This window comes from Rhinolophus sinicus, chromosome 1 (assembly GCF_057876585.1).
Source record: "Rhinolophus sinicus isolate RSI-liver-muscle chromosome 1, RSI-T2T, whole genome shotgun sequence".
NCBI classification, from domain to species: Eukaryota; Metazoa; Chordata; class Mammalia; order Chiroptera; family Rhinolophidae; genus Rhinolophus; species Rhinolophus sinicus.
In genome coordinates this window covers 10,674,906-10,695,079 of record NC_142501.1, presented here as the reverse complement: position 1 = coordinate 10,695,079, position 20,174 = coordinate 10,674,906, and the positions used below count along the sequence as shown (strand labels likewise).

At 49.5% G+C, this 20,174-nt stretch overlaps 1 protein-coding gene across 5 annotated transcripts in view; it reads right to left on the bottom strand.

Annotated features, from left to right (window-relative positions):
- PLA2G6 (phospholipase A2 group VI) overlaps positions 1-20,174 on the bottom strand; it is a 57,279-nt gene extending 37,105 nt beyond the window's left edge. For all 5 annotated transcript variants that reach the window (XM_088796476.1, XM_019752976.3, XM_088796478.1 and 2 more), the window contains exons 1-2: positions 20,022-20,174; positions 9,636-9,889 (exon numbers count right to left, since the gene is read on the bottom strand). In XM_088796476.1, coding sequence (XP_088652602.1) covers positions 9,636-9,844 — 209 coding nt within the window. In that variant the 5' untranslated portion in view covers positions 9,845-9,889; positions 20,022-20,174. The remainder of the gene's footprint in view (positions 1-9,635; positions 9,890-20,021) is intronic.

Here is a 20,174-nt window from a genome sequence, read left to right as displayed (position 1 = left end):
ATACTACATCATGACAAGGAGAGATTTATTCCAGGAATATATATGGCTGCTTTAACATTTGTTAATTAACCAATCAATCAATGTAATTCACCACACTGAAAAAATAAAGATGAAAATAAAAAGCAAACAGGTGCAAAGCTCACCTGTTATAGTATTTGGATTTGAAAATATACAATACTCATTCATGAAATTTTTTTTTAAAAAGAAAGCTCTTAGAAAACTAGGAATAAGAAGGAATTTCTTTAATGAAACAGAGTGTATCTCCAAAAAGCTGGCAATGGGGATTTCCATCCCTCCCCCATCACAAAAAACAACTTGGTAGATTTAACAGAAGATTTTGAAGAACCTTAAAAGACTGATGTTGCTCAGTGTGGACCTGATTGGATTTGAAGCTAACTGGTATTTGATTATATATTATGTATATATTTTTTTCATTCTTAACTTGGAAATACTTTTCAGAAGACATTTATAAATTGTGTTTTTAATTAAACTTTAGAACAATTACTCTTTTTCACTGTAATATTTACATTTTTATATTTTTACTTAAAAAAATTTTTTTTTCTCTAAAGAGGGCACAGTTCATAGTGGTCCATATGCGGATCGAACCGACAACCTTGGTGTTATTAGCACCACGCTGTAACCACCTGAGCTAACCGGCCACCCCCGGAACAATTACTTTTAACGTTCCAGAAATTGGACTTCTATTAGGTAATAAAGCTGAACCTGGAACTGTGAAAAAATTAAAAAAAAAATAAAAACTAGAACAAACATCATACTTAATGGTAAAATGCTGAAGCTTTCCCCCTTGGAGATCACAAATGAGATAAGAATGTTTGCTTCACCATTTTACTGATTATTCTTACCAGCTCAATATGCCAAGAAAAATAAATAAAAGGTATAAGGATTGAAAAGGAAGAAACAAAACTGTCATTATTCATAGATGATACGATTGTGTTCTTAGAAAATCCAAAAAGTCCTACAGATAAATTATTAGAACTAATAAATGAGTTTAGCAAGGTTGCTGAACACAAGACGAATATACAAAAATCAACTGCATGGCTATATTCAGCAACAAAGAGAAAATTAAATTTTAATAATTTACAATCATTTACATTGAAAAATTTCAAACACTATGAATCAATCTAACAAAATATGTCTAAAAGTTCTATGCAGAAAACTATAAAGCATTGGGAGTAATTAAAGAAAACCTAAATAAACAGGAGTGGATTCCAGGTTTCTAGATCGGAAGACTAAATAATATAAAGTTGTCAATTGTCACCAAATGATCTATAGAATCAGTGCAATCCCAATAAAAATCTTTAAACCAAAAGGTTTTGTTTGTTTGCTTGTTTTGTGTGTGGAATTTTTTTTCTTGTAAAAATGCAAGGAGCTAAGAATAGCCAAAATAATCTTGGAGAAGATCGAAGTGAGAGCTTGTTCTACCAGGTACCATGTTTCCCCGAAAACAAGACCTAGCTGGACAATCAACTCTAACGCGTCTTTTGTAGCAAAAAGTAATATAAGACCGGGTCTTATTTTAGTATAAGACCCGGTCTTATATAATACAATATAATATAGTATAGTATAGTATAGTATAGTATAGTATAGTATAGTATAGTATAGTATAATGTAAAATAATATAATACCACGTCTTATATTAATTTTTGTTCCAAAAGATGCATTAGAGCTGAATGTCCAGGTAGGTCTTATTTTCGGGAAAACATGGTATCAAGATTTATTGCGAAGTAACACTAATTAAGACAGCATAACATTGGTGCAAGAAAAGAAAAACAGAAGTGACTAGAAACTGATCCATTCAGAGAGGGATACCGGATTTATGACCAAAATGGCAATCTAGAGCAGCGAAAAAGAATAGTTTGCAATAAAAGGGCCTGGGAAAATTGGATCCCCAGAAGGAAAACAAGAAAAAAGAAACCTGAGCCCTATTTCACACCATACATTTTTAAAAAATCAATTCCAGGTAGATATTATTCCAGTTATAAAAGACAAAATAAATAAAGCTTCTAGAAGATAACATAGAAAAATTTCCTCTTGACCTCATGATAAAGACTTTCTTAAACAGTACACAAAAGCAAACCATAAAAAAGATGAGTAAATTTAACTTCCTTAAGACTAAAGAACTCTAGTTTATCAATAGATACCATTAAGAAAATACAAAGGGAAGCCACTGAGTGGGTGACCACAACACACATAACTAACAAAAGGTGTGTATGTGGAGTACAGATGCACAAAACACCCCTGCTGAAATTCTACACAAAAAAAAACCATTTTATTTTTTAAATATTCAAGAGAATTGAGCAGGTACCCCTCCGAAGAGCATTGCCAACTGGTTAACCAACTTATCAAAAAGTGCTCAAGTTCATATGCAATCAGGCAACTGCAAATTAAAGCCACACTACTACACGCCCAACAGAAAGACTAAATTGTGTTAAACTGGCAATACTAAGTATCAGAGGATGTGAAGTAATAAGTCTCATTGGCTGCTAGGAGGAATTACCCACTAAAGCTGAGACTATGTATGGCCTTGACCCAGCAATTCCATTCCTAGATAGATGTGGAATAGAAATCCATGCACATATGCACCAAGAAAACTAGAAACCCAAATTCCCATCAACACTAGAGTGAAAAAGTAAAATTGTGATATAATTACACAACGGAATTCTACTGCACTGAAAATGACTGGCACAGCTACGTACAAAATCATATAAATATCATAGACACAATGCGCAAAGTCAGACACAAAAGCAATTACCAGAAAAATCAGGTTGATGGCTACCTTTCTTTGGTGGAAGGGGACTCAAGGGGGCTTCTGGGGTGTGACAGCTTTCTACTTCTTGACATGGGTGATAGTTACAGAGTTATTTGTAATAAATCATTGAGCTGTATGTACTTTTCCATAGGTGTGTTCTACTTCACTATTTTTAAAAAGTGTAGAAGAGAACAGGAGAGGAATTGAAGACAGCTGAATACAGGCAGTGCCTGAGGGGAAAGTGGAGTCAAGAAAGATGTTTTTTAAAGCACATTTGTATAGTGATGGAAAATATGCAGTGAAGGGGGGGAATTGTGTAGGTGAGAGAGGAAAGAACTGCTGAAATGATGTCCTGGACTGGAGGAGAGGGCATGGTGACCGTGACGGGGGAGTGGCCTCAATGAGACCTATGGATGGTACATCTCTACAGACGACAGGGAAGGGCCAGCACATGGGTGCAGGCGTGGGGCAAGGGGTGGAGAGATTGGCGTGGTCCTCTTCTCTTCTGGTTTTTGTTGAGTTCTGTGAGATAGAAGCCAGATCATCAGCTGAGGGTAAGCCTGGACAGGAGGGGCTGGAGGTGGAGGACTGACGACAAGGCATGCCTTCCAGGACAGCTAGGGACAGATGATCGGAGAAATGCAGGACGGCCACACAGGCTCACATGAAGCTCATGCTGATTTGAAAGTGAGGCCAGTCGGCGTGAAGGAGCGTTCCTTTAGCCATGGTGGAGAATTGCAATTAACTAGTGTCGGGGTTTTGCCAAGCAAACATGATGGAGAGAGAGCAACAAGAAAGCAGAGAGTGTACGCAAGGGTGTGATTATAATGACGGACCACGGTGTTGAAGCTGGGTAGGAAGTGACGTCCATGAAAGGGATGGGGACGTTAAAAGGTGGTAGGATGAGTCTGTGGTCTGCGGGGACAGAAGAACTTGGCATTCAGAGGACTAGAGAGAAGGAGCTGGAAGACAGGAGGCAGAGATTGGAAAGTCAGATGCTTGAAACTTGTATTTATGGCAGAGCTGCTGTTACTGGTGATGACACAGTCAGGGAATGGCCCTGTGGACCCGGAGGGGCCAGGCACCAATAGCCCTGGGTGTGAGGAGGGGCACCCTGTGCATATTAGTCACCAAGAGTCTGACAGGAGTTAGTGATGCGGAGAGGGAGCTGAGCCAGGGGCTCACATCTTGAGGACGTGGGGGTGCCCTAGGGTTGCAGATGTCTGCCACCAGGAGAGACCGGGGGCGGGGGTTTCATAGGATGAGGTAGGATTCAAGTCTGAGAGGTGAGGAGGACCCTGGCCCACCTCCAGGCCCAGTGGGGAAAAGACTGGGGGAGAAAACTCTCGCGAGGCCTATAGGGGAGGTAGTGTCCTCAGGGAGGGCCAGGTGTGGGTCAGAGCAAAGAGGGAAAGATCCAGAGAAAAGGCTGAGGATCGAGAAGACTGGGGTGGGAGCTGTGTCTTGGCTCTTGTCAAACTGATCCCCCAGATTGAAGCCGCCTGGCGTCAGCTCTGCAAAGCCTCTGCCTGGGGGGGAACAGCCTGAGGATGAGCCTCTGGCGGTCAGCAAACCTCGTGAAAGGGCATGCCGACGTGTGAATGTGCATTTGGGGGAAGAGAAGGTCCCCTGGAATTCTCAAGGGAATCCTGGACCAAAAAACGGCCAAGCAGCATTGGGCTAGAGGGGTTTCTAACTCTCCAGTTTCGGAGCAGAGCACAGGCCCTTCCCCACTGCTTCTCCTCCGTGCCTTTGCCTCTGACAGCCCTCGCCCCGCAGTGTCCTATCTCGCAGTCTTCTGCTGACATCTTCCACCCTCTTTAAGGTCCACCTCTAACCCACCTACCTGAGAGGCCTTTCCCAATCTCCCTCGTCAAGCCCACATCCAATGGTCATGGATTCATTCATCCAGTCAACAAGTACTTGCCGTGCACCTACAGGGTGCCAGCTCTACACTGGGCGTTACGGGAAAGGACTCAGAGCCAGGCCCTGTCTCTTAGGAGCTCTGCAGTCTGTTGCGGGAGACAGGTGTGCACACAGAACAGTGCTCAGGTAGCACAGAGGGGTGAGTACAGGCTCACAGAGCAGGGACCGTGAGTCAGGCAAAGGAGTAGGGGCAGAGCATTCAGAGGGGAAAGCAAGGGCAGAGAAAGAAGTGGACAGGGGTGAGTGTGTTCCGGGAACCTAAGAGTCTTCCTTACATGAGGCCATTAGAAATTTATCCCACTGAATGCCGGGTACACATCCACCTTTGCTGGCTAGTGCCTGACCTCCTGGTGGTAGACACCTGTCTGTCGTATTCTATTCTGCTCGGTGACGATGGGCAGTGGGCGAGATAAATGGGTGAGTGAGCAAATCACAGGGTATGTGGCCAGGACACGGGCCACTCAGCTCGTCGGAGGTTTCCTGACAGGCAGTCTCATAACAAAGTCCCGGGGCAGAACTGCAGGGGGCTTTAAAAGTCAGCCCCCTTTTGAGAAGTGAAGACCACACGTCCCACATGCTTGGATGGTTCCTCCCAGGATTCCTGGGAAATGCGGCCCTGCTTCTGCTGAGATACCAGTGAGGGCTGGCGGGTTCCATCAAATATCATCTGTCACAGTAAATGTCAGCAGTCAATGATTAATTTGTACCAGGAACACAAGTATGGACGTTATTATAATGTACACAGCAATGCTACAGGTGACCGCCCTGGGGCTCACAGCAGACGAGCCAGGGCCCTGGACCATATATCAGGGAGCGCCCAGGTGAGCTGAGCCCCAGCCAGCTGGCCACACAGCCAAGCGGCCCTGGCAGATTAAAAAGGAGGAGGTGGGTTCTGGAGCCAGAGAGCCTGGGACTGAATGCTGGCTCTTACTGACCAGCTGTGTGATGCTGGGCAGATTCCTTCAACTCTTTGAGCCATGTCTCCTCTATAAGACGGGGTCAGGAATGACCCCTCCTGAGGTCGTTATGGGGATAAAGGAAATTACCACTGCGAGGGTCCTCCCATGTGGGACGCGCTAATTATCCACAGATACCACCATTATAGTTGTTGCCCTCTGCAGCAGCCAGAGTCCAATCTGTTCACCCAGGAGAGGTGCTGTGGGACTCACCTGGAATAAAACCTGGGGACTCAGAAGATCCCAATTCGCGCCCCCCATCCTGAAGCTATGCCTGCCAGCTAACAGCAGATACAGGGCGACAGGAACACCTCTGCCTGGACTTAGGCTGGAAGCAGGACCGACCGTGACATCTACCTCTAACGCCTTACTTAAGCACGCAGGGACAGTTACAAGCTCTCCAGCAGGTAAAGGAGGAGACATTGAAAGGACAGAGCCTCAGCCCCTGAAGAGGACGTCTGGTATACTCTCTACAAACTACAGGGTGCCAGAGCAGTGGGGAGACCCCTGCAATGCCCACCCCCAGTGAGAACCCCAGGGCTCTGGCACAGCGCCCTGAGCCCACCCTCACTCCCGGGCACACCACAGGCCAGCTCTCCCCCTCAACGCCCCTGAATCCCACAGTCTCCCAGCTCTGACAGAGGGCCTGGCACACAGCGGCCCTCAGTAAACATATCACATTCAGCTCACAAACCTGACATGTGCCGGGCACCCTGCTGGGTGCGGGATTGTCATACGGGGATGAACAGGACAGACCCAGCCCCTACCCTCATAGGTCTGTGGTCACCAGGAAGGCGGTCTACTGAGCACACAGATGGGGTGCTATGGGGATACACAGCAGAAGCACCAACTCTGGCCTGAAGGCTGGGGAAGGGCAAGCAGACAGGAGGCTGGAGAAGGGGAAAGTGTTCCAGGCCGAGGCAAGAGTCAGGACGAGGCAAGAGTCTGGGCCAAGGCCAGGAACACAAGGTGGCCAGAGTTGAGACCAGAGGGAGAGGCGAGGCCCCAGCAGGGGTCCTTTCAAGCCATGCTAATCAGCTGATATGTTAAGGAAACAGAAAGCCCTCGAAGAGTTAAGCAGGGGAGTGAGATCGGCCCTCTAGAAAGATGATTCTGACAGCAGCTTGCAAGAGGATGGGAGGAGAGCAAGACTGCAGGTAGAGCAACAGGCTAGGAGGCAGGGAGCAAGGGTCCACCTACGACATGACCATGGCCCGGAAAGAGAGCCAGCAGCAACATGCAGAGTAAGAGCACCCCTGATTCGGGATTGGCATGTGGCTGTAATACAGGCTACCCTTCCCAGACTCCCTTGTGGTTCGTTTTGACCACGTGGCCAATGGGATTTCAGTGGAAGGCATGTGCGCCATTTCTAAGAAGTGTCCCAGAAGAGAAGGAGCATGGCCTTCACCCTGCCCTTCCACTTTTCTGCTGCCTGGAAAGGTGGCTGTGACGGCTGGACCTGGGATCATGTGGTGACCTAGAGAATGGAGGCCACACGTTGGGGAGCAACAACATAGGAGCCGGGGCCCCTGACGACTCTGAGGGGCAGAGCTGTCACACCAGCCCGACCTGCCGTGGCTGTCACTTAGGAGAAAACTTAAATTTGGTCCTCTTTAGCCACTATCATGTTGGGCCTTCTATAGCTCAAGCTGAACCTAATTGTCACTGATAAAGAAGCAGCAGACTCAAGCTATACAGAGGGGGCCAAAAAAATGTATACACATTTTAAGCAAGGAAAACTGTATTAAAATTGTAATACTCAATATACACCGATAACAAAAGATGAATACAAGTCATGTTTGACTTCTGCAATTACAAGAGGTGCTCAGAGTGGTTCCCATCAGTGTCCAAATACTTCTGATTACGGTGAACTACTGCTTGAACATAGATAACATGTCTTAAAATGTGTATACATTTTTTTGGCACCTCTGGTACGAGGGAGGAGGACCTGACAGAACTCAGTAAGAACCCAGATCTGGGGGTGCGGGAGGCCAAGGAATTAAGGATCACCCCTGGGTGTCTGGATTGCACAACCCCGTATGGATGGTGATGCCATTTGCTGACGTGGAAGTGCTTGTGTGGGAGCAGATTAGAGGGAAGAGCAGACTCCAGAGCCAGGTGAGGAATGTCAGGGATTCCAAGAGGAGATATGAGCTTAGCTTGAAACCCCACCCAATAATGCTCCTTATCTTATCTAAAAACGTGGACATAACAGAGTAGCACAGAAAGAGAAATGGATTAGAAACCAGAAGACACAGATTCTGCTTCTTCACTGCTTCCTGTGTAACCCTGCATGAATCATTTCTCATCCCTGAGCCTCAGTTTTCTCATCCATAAAATGGGATACTGCCTTCCTTGCTTACCTCAACGGGTCGCTGGAGGACGTACTAACAATATACCACACGTGAAAGGACTGTCATCTATGAGGTGCCACCCAATCAAAGGCAGTAGTAGTACAGGTGTGGTTAATAAACTGTTGACAAATGGTTTAACCCCCTCGGATGGAAGTCTGCCCATAGTGGGGCTCAAGCTTCCTGAGACAAATCTGGAATCCTGTCAAGGGATATTTATAATAGGACTTGGTGGTGATTTGCATGTGGAGAATATGGAGCCCCCAGGGCAGGGCACCTCAAAGGTAAGGATGAGTGGCCGTCCCAGGAGGGACCCATTTCCCTGGTCAGCTGTGCATTCCAGAACAGCAGCCCTCAGCTGCAGGCCTGTGGAAGGGTTCTGGAGCTGCAGGCGGAAGCCTGTCCTCTTCTGAACAAGGCGAGCAAGAGGGCTGTCAGCTCAGGCCCATCTGCGCCCGGTTTGGACTAGTCCTGCTGTGTTAAACCTGGCCATTGGACAGCATTCTTTGCCCAAGGCCTCTGCCTCCATTTCCCTGGGGAGCCAGGTCCTGAATTCTCACCTCATGGGCTGGGGTCCTGATACCCTGCCTTGCTCTTCTCCCGGTGGCTGGACCCTGAGGCCCCAGTTGCCACCTTCTCAGATTCCTGCTGCCATATCTCCTCAGTCAGAATGATTGTGAGGTGCCCTCCAGCCTGGCTTGTCACCAAAGCCCTACCGCACCCAGGACCCAGGCAGAGCCATCTGCCTGCAGGTTCCCTCCTCCATGCCTCTGCAGATGTGGGACAACCTTTTCCACTTCGTCCTACCCATTCTTCCAGACACAGGAGCCCGCAGGAAGTGATCGCCGCCTTGTGTCCCCACCTCTGTCAGCTCTCCTCACTGGGTACTACCTGGTTTGCAGGTGGCCTCCCCCAAGGACTGCAGGTTCCTTAAAGGCACAGAGCATGTTTCGTCATCTCACAGCACCAACTGGGCCTGGCCCGGGGCCCAAGACTCCAGAGACACTGGAGGTGCTCAGTGCATGCTGACTGGATGGATGGATGATGGGCGAGTCAGATGTATGAACAAACAGAAAAGGGGGCTCTCAGTACTGCCCCAACTCAAAGCCAACCTGCAGGAGCCCAAGCTCCTCTGGACCCTGTATTTTGGGGCCCTCGCCACTCCTCTTCCCTTTTCCCAAAGCCCTACACTTGGCTTCCTACCCTTCACTTCTAGCGCACAGGAGACCCTGAGCAGTGACAGCTGTCAGACCTTAAAGGCTCCTGGACACACCTTGCCAGTCCCTAAAAGGATGTAATGCCCTCACAGGTCCAGGGCTCCAGGGGGTTCCTGGGCCTTACCTTCTCAGCTTCCCCGCCTTCGTCCTTCCCTCCATCTGCATGGGTTAACCCTTGGGGCAGGAAACAGCCCGGTGTGCTATCCCCGTGCCCCCCACTGCCGGGACGCTGGGGGGCCAGGGGTAGAGTCTAGCAAACCCCTCCCTCCACTCAAGAGCAGTGCCCTCTCCCATCCCCCTCCTGACCCCTCATATGTCGACCCAAAGAAGCTGCTTCTCAGCCAAGGAATCTCCAGTCGGAGACCTGGGAAGAGTCAAAAGAAAGACTTGTGTGTCGCAGCTGATCATCACCCACCGGAATCCACTCTGCGAGTTCGTGGGGTTGACCAGGACGCAGTCCCAGGTGCGACTGGAAGCATTCTGGAACAGAATCAGCGGACCTTCCTCCCGAACCCGGACACTCGAGGTGTAGTCGGCCATCACCACTTCCTTCACCCGGAACGGGTTCGAGAACAGGTTGCTGACGCTACTGAGGGTGTTGACCAGGCGGCCGAAGAACTGCATTTTCCGTGGGGCTGGGGGGGACGCCCCACTGCCTTCCCCCTCAGTCTGGAAGAAAACAGGGTCTCTGGTCAGCGGGGCGGGGTCTGCCATGCCCACCTCACCAAGGACAGTGGCTTCCGCCCAGGCACCCAGATCACTCCCCACCCGCCCGGTCCCCCTGATTCTGGGCCTGGAGGGACCTGAAAAGGAGGGGAAAGAGAGAGAAACGGCACTGAGTGGGAGGTACGGTCTGCTGGGAATTGCAGAGCTGCCACTGTGCACAGGTGACCAGACTGTCCTGCTCCCTGACCCAGTTTCCCCAACAGAGACTCAGTTTCCTCATCTGTAGTGTGGAGCTGTAGTGATCAAAGGAACGGGTGTTACAGCGGATCCTGCCCTGGGCAAATGGAGGGCTTCTCCCTGCGTAAGGTGTGGAGTCAACTTTTTGGTACTCAAAGAGCTTGGTAGGGGTCATTTCAGCTCCAAAAACAAAGCCAGTGTCCCTCTCCAGTCGAAACCACGAGGAGACCAGGATCATCTCACACTGCATCGGGGGCAGGAGAACTGAAGGCATTTGTCTAAAGCCTTTGATACCTGCTACACTGGTTTCCCAAGGAGCTCGGAGGGAACACAAAACCCAGTCCTGCGGAAATGAATATGAGTGAAAAGACTAGGAACAGTAAACACGTGTTTGGGTGGAAATTTTACGTTTCATATTCACAGGGTCACAGTTTCTGCTATGGCAACTGTCCCCAGTTTGGATGACAGAATTAGAGTCTTGTTATTTCCTGGGTTCCCAGAAAGCACGCTGCCTTCCTAAGGCAGTGCCATCAAAGTCAGGTGACAGTTAGCTGGAGGCCACCCTCTGCCTCTGTGCCAGAACTTCACCTGCAAGAGAGCAGGTCAGACACTGAGGACAAAGAGTGGAAGAGTGGGCGCCCTGGGGGAGAGTGGATCAAACTTGGGGATAAAAGGAACAAGAGGCCTCATTTAATCAACAGGGAGTCAAGGTTGATAATGATAATTACATCAGGAGACGGGTACTGAGTGCTAATGAGGTAGTAGGCCCTGAGCTAAGCAGGCACATCACTGTCTCATTTAATTTTCCCAAAACCACCAGGCAGAGGCACTGAGCACACAGTACAGCTCTGGAGCAAAACTGTGTCCAAATCCTGGCCTCACCACTTACCAGCTGTGTGGCCTTGGGCAAGTTACTTAACCTCTCTGATCCTCAGTTTCCTCATGTGTTAAATGGGGACCATAACAGTACCTAATAGAACCCGGCAGACAGTAAATATTCAATAAACATTAGCTGTCTTTACTTCAATCACCCCCTTTTTACAGAGGCTAGATAACCATGCCAAAGCTTTGTAACATCCTTCCTTTATGATTAGTAGTAAGATGTGGTGTGAACAGACTGTGAGCCTGTTCTCCACCTTGAGAATGAGGACAATGCTCCCTTCTTGTGCGCTGTGAGGATAAAATGAGAACATTTGTGTGAAGGCTTAGACCTGTGCCAAGTTCCTTCTTTCTTCTGTCCTCAGAAACTGTAAGGACAGAAGAGCTGGGGTGTCTGCACCCCTCCCCATAGCCAGGAGAGAGGGGAAGGTGTGGAAATCGGTCCCAGGAAAAGAACCCCCCGAAATGGAAAACAAGCAGGAATGTCAGTGTGCACTATAATGACTTCTGTTTAGACACAGAAATAGAAGCAACTTCAATCCCCAACACGAGGGGAATTGTAAGATGATACGATTACCCCAGAGACACCGTGGTCATGAAAAGCTGTGACTGCGATGTTAACAACTCAGGGAAAGCACTGGCATTCTGTTACGGGCTCCGTGGCAGGGAGTCCCGACGCTGCCTGTGCCGTCTGTGGGCTGCAAACACACCTGGGGAGCCCCTGCGACCCGCGCAGCCTCTCGCGGCTCGTCCCCCTTGTCAGCTCCAAACCACGCTCGAGTCCAGAAAGCAATGCTGTTTCGTACCTGCTGGCCTGGCCACGATGATTTGTCTATCTGGAATGTCCTTTCTCGCGTTTTCTGTCTGGAAAAGCCCTGATCCTCCTGCCAGACTATACGCTTCCTAATACAGGTCACACCACCACACACTCACGTGCCTTTCTGTGCTCTGGCCCTGTTCCAGTTTACAGATATTAATCATTTTATCCGTACCACCACTCTAACGCTATAGAACTGTTACCATTGTTATTCTACATGTGAGCAAATCGCGGCACAGAGAGGTACAGTAACATGCCCAAGGTCACACAGCTAGTAGGTACAGGAGTGAGGACTGGAGCCCAGATGGGCGGGCTCTGGAGTCTGAGCTTCTTAAAGGCAGGTCCTACACCTCTGTACACTCACCCCTAGCACAAAGCTTGGCCCCCAGAAAGTCTGTTAAAACCCAATTTACAGATTTAACTGAGTAAAAATTATACAGAGAAGAAAGGAAGGAAGGAAGGAAGGAAGGAAGGAAGGAAGGAAGGAAGGAAGGAAGGAAGGAAGAAAGGAAGAAAGAAAGAAAGGCTGACAGAAAACATACCAAAATACTAAGCGTACATAAGCATATTGGGTTTATGGGTAATTTTTTCTTTTCCTTATTTTCCAAATAGTATGGAAAATGATTATATTTTTTAAAGAAGGTAGGAGTACAGGCTGAGTCTCCAAGGACTATGGCGGGAATATGGGGGCCCCGTGGGGGTGAGGCCTGGCTTAGAAAAGCAGCCCAGATGCTTCCCAGAGGGCAGGCCGGCTGCACCGGGAAGGGTTCTCACAGGAAGTGGGGGAGTCAGGAGTGTCCAGCACCAGGGCACCCACTCGGATTAAGGGGAGGAGAATCAGTGGGGGTGGGGTGGGGTGGTGCAGCTGGATGCAAGGAAAATACCCCGCCCCAGAGGAAAGACACCATCCTCAGGGTCCTGGAGCTGGTGGCAGGGGTCCCTTCCTACACTGACAGAAGCCCGGCCACTGACAGGAGTGCTGGCTGTCTTCCCGCCTTCCAGGCTGGTGTGAGGATGAAATGACACAATGTAGGGAAAGTGTCCAGGATGCTGGCCAACTGTGGGCACACAAACAGTGGCCATTGTTGTCACGAGGTAGAAGAAAGGAAATTAAAACCACCAGGCCACATCCTGGAACAATCATAACAGGCCAACGGGGAAAGTGACAAGCGTGGAGTAAAGAGCGCATGCTTGTGCTTCCTTCTCCTTTCTGTCACCTTCCTCCTGTCCCCACCACCTATGACCTCAAAGCCCAGGTTTTTTTCCAGCACAGCTGCAGGGGGAGGATGCTGGGCGCTGGGCGGTGGAGCGGGCTGCCGTTCCAAAGCTGTAAGGTCTCTCACAGCAGGACTCCATCGCCTCACTGCCCCCATCGCCTCACTTCCTCTCCCTTCTCACAGCTGCTTGCCCTTTGACCTCCCCAGTGTCAACATTTGCTTTCACCTACTGACAACTGTTTTTGCTCACTCCTCACCTGGGCTCGCTCCCTGCAGGGACCACATGCTCCTGGGCACCTGAGGCTGCTCCAAGCAGCTCTCTCAAATGCCACAAGCAGTAAGAGAGAAACCTAAGCGCTTCTGTGGTGATGGCAATGGGGACAGTTCTGCCTCTCCACTCCAGGCAATTTCCAGGCATCAATTCTGTCTCTCCTACAGGGAGGCTGGGTATCTGGAGACTGTTCTTAGTTTTCCTCCCCTGCCCCCTGTCAAAGGCCCAGTTTACTGGCTTGGTTCCTTCAGGGAAGACTTCCAGGGGATTCTGGGTGTGATGTAACCCTGGAAGAGCTGTAAGGCAGGAAAGACAAGCAATATTACGCCCATTTCAGAGATAAAGAAACTGAGACCAAGAGAGGCCTTAAATTGTGGGTGTTCAAAGGTCAATTTAAGAGGGACATGTGGCTATCCATCCAAAAAGAAAACACACAAATAGAAAAACCTTACTGGGATCAGAGGGTGATTGGAAAGAACAGGTAGAATTCTGGGGGAATTTCCTGGAAGTAGCTACCGTGTTTCCCTGAAAATAAGACCTAACTGGTCAATCAGCTCTAATGTGCCTTTTGGAGCAAAACATAACATAAGACCCGGTCTTTATAATATAATAATATAATATAATATAATAATACCAGGTCTTATATTAATTTTTGCTCCAAAAGACACATTAGAGCTGATTGTCCAGCTAGATCTTATTTTCAGGGAAATACGGTAGTTGGGTTCATACAATGAGTAGCCACAGGGGGACCCAAGCCCAGTCCCTGTCTCAAAAAGTGCAGAATCCCTTGGGGAGAAGAGTCCGGGAAGGATGGCTGGAGGAGGTGACTCTTGAGCTGAACTCTGAAATGGGGACAGGGCAGATGGAGCCGACAAGAACGTATGGATAGGTATGGAAACAGGAGCCTGTGTGACCCATCTGGGAACAACAAGCATTTTCATTGGGACTGGGCAGCATGTGGTGGGGGTGGGGGGTGGGGCAATGGTTACTGCTGCGGTCAGCATGAATCCTGGTCACCATGGAGTCATTTGTCCAGCATCTGTTATGCCAGCCTTGCTCATAACCACCCTATGAAGTAGGTTCTTTATCCCTAGTTTATAGACGAGGAGACAAGCTCGAGAAGCACAGAGGAGGGGGGCACTTGGGCGATTAGTCCCAAATATCTGGTTCCTCCTCAGCCATGAATTCCCTGAAGGATCGTGACAGGTCTCAGGCAAGAGAGGAAGTACAAAGCCACCGGGCCCTGGGCCCGCACGCTCTCCTCCTACTCTGGACAGTTATATGTGAAAACTGCTTCCCGAATGAAAGGGGACACTTCCTAACCTGTCGGACCTGGAATGCCCTCCCGCATCCCTGCCAGGACCTCTGCACGTTCAGAGCACTAGATCTGCTCTCCTGCCACGCTCTCCCTTCCAGCTCCCACTACAGCCTTTTCCATACAAACACCCCATCACAGCCAGGTCCACCCCATTCATTTCATGTCCCCTCTGCTTGCACGTGTCCAGTGGCTCCCCATCACCGTCCAGGGAAAGGATACAAGCTTCCACGTGAGCTGGCCCCGCCTACCCCTCCAGCCACCGAAACCTCCTGGAGCAGGCCACACTCGGGCCTGTGTCCCTGCACGCATGCTCCCCACCCCTCGCCCATCCTTCCTGTCTCGGAGGATGCTCTCAACAAAGGACTGGCAGACAAATAAACGATCCTTCTGGTCCTTCAAGACTCGGTTCACACACCACTTCCTCTAAGGACCATACTGTGTCTCCCCTCCTCTCAGCCCTGAGTGTCCAAGCTCCTTTCTCTGTACCCCGCACCGCCCACTGCACACCCCACTGCAGCACTTGTGACGATGAGAAGGTGACTGAGGGCTTGGGCTACCTGCCCAGCTCCCTTTTATGTGTTCATCCAAGCACCTCGCGTGCTGATCCTGACTTGCAGTAGGTATTTAATCAATGTTTGGGTGCATAAGAACAAGCGTATGAGCCAACTGGAAGCTACCACCGCCCACCTCTGAGGGACCCCCTCCTGCCTCTCAAATTGCCACGCAGGAGGTAACAGACCACACACCCTATTCTCCACCCACTCTGAGCTGCCCGCCGAGCTCATCACCACAACAGGAAGGCTCAGGGGGCACTCACCCCTACGCCAGGGAAACCTCTATCGGGCACCTGCTGGGCTCCCAGAGTGGCACTGAGCTTTGGTCTGGCAAGCTCAGCTTTATATGGCACCAGGGTGCGTGAAGCTGAGCTCATTCATACTCCAAGCAGGAAAACTCTGCAAGCCTTCTGCTTCCTTCTTGAAGAAGCCTGGCCAGAGAGACGGAACGGCTGCCTGCGAGGCAGGTGCGTGACAGGCTCCAGGCCGCCAGGCAGGAAGCTGATCTCACAGGCCTGGCCACGTGGGGATTCTGGGAGCACAGGCAGAGCTGCTCAACCTGGCTGCTTACGACAGGATGTCCCGTGATTGGAACAAGAGGCACAGGACAGCACCACACGCCTGTGCAGCCAATGTGTCCCCAGTCCACTGCTCTGGCAGGACAGGCGAGGACACGGGGTCCGTGCTGCCCACCATGAACCTCCTTCCTGCACCTCTCAGCACGTGAGTGCATCTCCACACACAGCCCTACATCCTGTCACAAGGCCACCATGCTTTACAGTTGGCAGGGAGTTTTCACATCTGCTAGCTGCCTTGAAGCTCACAAAATGCCGGTCCACGAGGGAGGGTGCATTTGGGAGGAATATGGGGAAACAGAGGCCCAGAGAAAGGAAATGGGCGGTGTTGCTTGGCAGCTGGACTCCTGCCTCCTTCCTCACACTCCCGAACTGCACTGGGCAGTAGGTGCTCAATTAGTGCAGGAGGAAAGACCGAATGAAAGTACAGGTCAAGTCAAATGTCATTTCCACCTCCCGTCTGAGCCTCTGGACCTCCAAGGCTGCATCCAAACCAACACATCCCTCCGAATGTTCACTCTGACCCCAGCTCGTCCCAACTCTTTGCTAAGCAAGTGAGGAATGGGGGTGTACAGCTCGCTCCCATCACCTTACACCCCACAACACTGCTGCATTCATTCAACACCCACTGAGTGCCTCACCAAGTCTTTGAGATAATTACCATATTTAATCCTCAAGACACTCATAAGAAGGTACACTTCTCCTATGTTACACCCAGGAAACTGAGGCACGGGAGGTTATGTAATTTGCCAGATCTAAACCCAAGTAGTTAGTGGAATCCAGAGAGCCAGCTCATAACCCTCAGACTGCCTTTAGGAGAAAGTCTGCACGGAAAGTGGCTGAGCAAGGCTCGGTTTTCCCTGTCCTCCAAAAAAGTCCTCCAAAAGCTAAGGCCCTCATCTAAAACTGCAGCCCTTCATATGCACCAGATCAACAAAAGGAAAAGGTGTCTCTCATTCACTCTGCTTGGCTGGACCACAGCTGAAAGCAAACTTCCCCAGAAGTGTTGTAGGAGCTTCCAAGGCCAGGCACACCGATAACTTTAAGAGCTCTTTGGGCTGGTGGCATGGCCATTTTATGCTTCACTCTACAAATATTTACTAAGGACCTGGTGGTCTCTGTCCCTGGTGAACAAGACAGAAAAAATCCCTGCCCTCCTAAAACTTGTATTTTAGAAAGGGCTACAAATAATAAAGATAAATAGGCAAAATATATACATAGGTTTTCGATGCTGATTAGTTGCTAAGGAGAAAAAACAGAGAAGATAGGAAATAAGAAGTGTGACAATTAAGTTCGCGAACTTGTTGCAATGCTGTTGCTGACCTTTTTGATATCGGAGGGATTATTCATTATGAATGTGTAACAACTGGAGAAACAGTTAACCAAGCTATTTGGAAGCGCTGAAAAGTCTGTGAAAAAGTTACACGAAAACGACCTGAACTTTCTGCCAACAATCCATGGCTCTTGCATCACGACAATGCACCAGCTCACATGGCACTGTCTGTGAGGGAGTTTTTAGTCAGTAAACAAATAACTCTTGGAACACCCTCCCTACTCACCTGATCTGGCCCCCAGTGACTTCTTTCTTTCCCCGAAGATAAAGGAAATACTGAAAAGAAGACATTTTGATGACATTCAGGACATCGACAGTAATACGACGACAGCTCTGATGGCCATTCCAGAAAGTTCCAAAATTGCTCTGAAGGGTGGACTAGGCGCTGGCACAGTTTCCCAAGGGGAGTACTTTGAAGGTGACCGTAGTGATATTCAGCAATGAGGTTTGTAGCACTTAATGAGTTCGCGAACTGAGTTGTCAGACCTCATATCCAGGTGGAGACTACAATTTTAAATAGGGTGAACAGGATCGTCCTCACCAAGAACTTGATCTTGAATAAAGACATAAAGGAACTGAGGGCAAAACTCATATAGATATCTAGGTGAAGAGTTTTCTAGGCAGACGGGAGAGTAAAGATCCAGGGGCTGGAGCATGCCTGGTGAATTCCAGGAACAGCAAAGAAGCCTGTGAGGTCGCAGAGAGCGATGAGGGGGAGGGGCACGTACGGCGAGAGGAGAAGCCATTGCAGGGCTTGGAGCAAAGGGAGTGACATTTCAACAGATCGCTCTGGCTGGATGTGGAATGTACAGGCATCAGGGATAATGTCACAGCTTTGGCCTGAGCCAATGGAAGAATATTGCCTGTCCTACAGATGGGAAAGTGAGGGGGAGGGACAGGTTTGGGTTGGGGGTGGGGAAGGGATGGCGGAGCTGAATTCTTAAATCTTTAAGTCTGAAATGCCTACGTTTCAGGTGTTACGTGGGCAACTAGATATGTGAGTCTATGATTCAGAGGAAAGGTCTGGACTGAACTGGACTGAACTGGTCTAGACTGGACTGGAGATACACACTTGGGAGTTGTCAGAGTAGAGATGGTACTTAAAGCTATGAGACTGGATGAGATTACCAACGACACAAGGACGGACGAAAAAAGAGAAGAGTCATTTAAGGCATGGAACTATTAAAATGTTCTCCCAGGGAGCCAACCTCTACAAAGTGAATCTTGTAACTCAAGGTATCTCTGTCCTTCACTACAGCACATGTACACACACACACACACACACACACACACACACACACACACACACTTACGTTCCTCCTTCCTCTCTATCACTGATGTCATTCTGCTGAGTGAGAAGGAAAATTCCCTTTTAGGGATATTGTCACCTAACAAGAAAGTAACCCATGGAAGGGAGAAAAAGTATCCTGGGCACAGAGACAACAGTAGTGACCCTTACACAGCAGGGCAATCATACAGAGCCTGTAAGATTGCCTGGCTGTGTAAGGGTCACTGCTGTTTTCAGATTCTAGCTCCAACCTTCACCAACTGGTGTAACCTCAGTCAACTCACATGCCCTCTCTTCTTTACGTTCAATGAGAATCACATGGCTACATCGAGGATAGCTTAGAACATAGTAAAAACAGTCCATCAATATGTTAAATAAATGAGGAATGAATGGTAAAGATAATCTATAAAAGAGCCTGACTTATAGTGAATGATCAATACACACTGCCAAATGGCTAAGTGAAAAACAATGTACGTTCTTCTTGTATTTCCCTCCTCGTTTTTTTCATTGTCCCTTTCCCTTTCCTGTCTATGACACAATAGCAATGCATTTGTACGGGACCAAACTGGTTACAAACTCTGCCTTCTACATTATCTCAAAACTTGAACCTCCCAGCAGCCTTCTGAGGGCAGGAAATACAATCCCCGTCACAGATGAGGAAACTGAGACTTGGATAGAAAATAGCCTCCTCCAAACTCCAGGAACATTTTGAGGCAGAGACAGTAACAAAAACACTGCATTCAGCCCAAGGGTGGAGCATCTGTTGCCAAACCAAACCAGCCTAACATCCTGTTGGGCGGGTAAGAGGCAGGTGAAGGAAAGAAGCTTAGGGGAAGGGAAGGTATTTGTTTGGTAGTCCATTTAAAAAATGGGCACAGATCCCTGAGCCCTGTGCCCTGCCTCTCCCACACCCACGGCCTGCCTGTCCCAGTCACATGGTCACATGGGTCACACACACCCTGTCACGACCAGCTTCCAGGTCATCTGTGGGAGCAGGAGGTGTAGAGGATTATTAGGCGGTTGGCAGACTCTAGGGTGAGGACGCCATGGGGAAGGAGGGAGCATGGTGGGGAGCAGGCATGGCACAGATGAAATATGGAGGTACATGAGACAAAAAGCAGGGAGAAGAGGTAGGGAGTTAGAAATGGGGAACAAGGGAGGCAAATGGATGTGAAGTGAATGGGTATGAAGTGGGGATCAAATGGGAATAGAGAGGCAGAAAAATCTGGGGCACTTAGAAAGGCACAGGAAGGAAGCTGGGTACCATCAGTGGGGCCAGAGTGAAAACGGGCCACTGCGGGGCACTGAGATGGAGGATCACGCATGAAGTTAAGGATAGAGGGGAGACACACAGGGGAGACACAGGGACTGACGGGAAACCCAAGACTGAAGCTGGGGTCCCTGGGGTGGGGGACACAAGTTCGAGATGACACAAACGGGGTCACGGAATGGGAGTTAGGAACGCTGGGGGATCAAAGGGCGGAATCTGGGTGTACTCAGGGGTCACACAAGAGTCAATGGAGGACATGAATGTGGGAACATGAGGGAGTTCCATGCAGGGACCGGGTAGAGACCACGAAGTCTGGGGCGCAGAGGAAGTTTGGGAAGGGCCCCCCAGGCCCCGCCTCCCCTGCGCCGTCACTCACCTCGGCTTACTCAGCACTTCTACTTCCTTCCACTTCCGCAAACAAAAGCGCCCCGGGCCACGTGACGGCCCACCGCTCTCCGCCAATCACGGAAGGCCGTGCCTCCCCAGCCGCCGCTGCGGTCCCGCCCCCCAGTCGGTGCCGCGAGCGCTG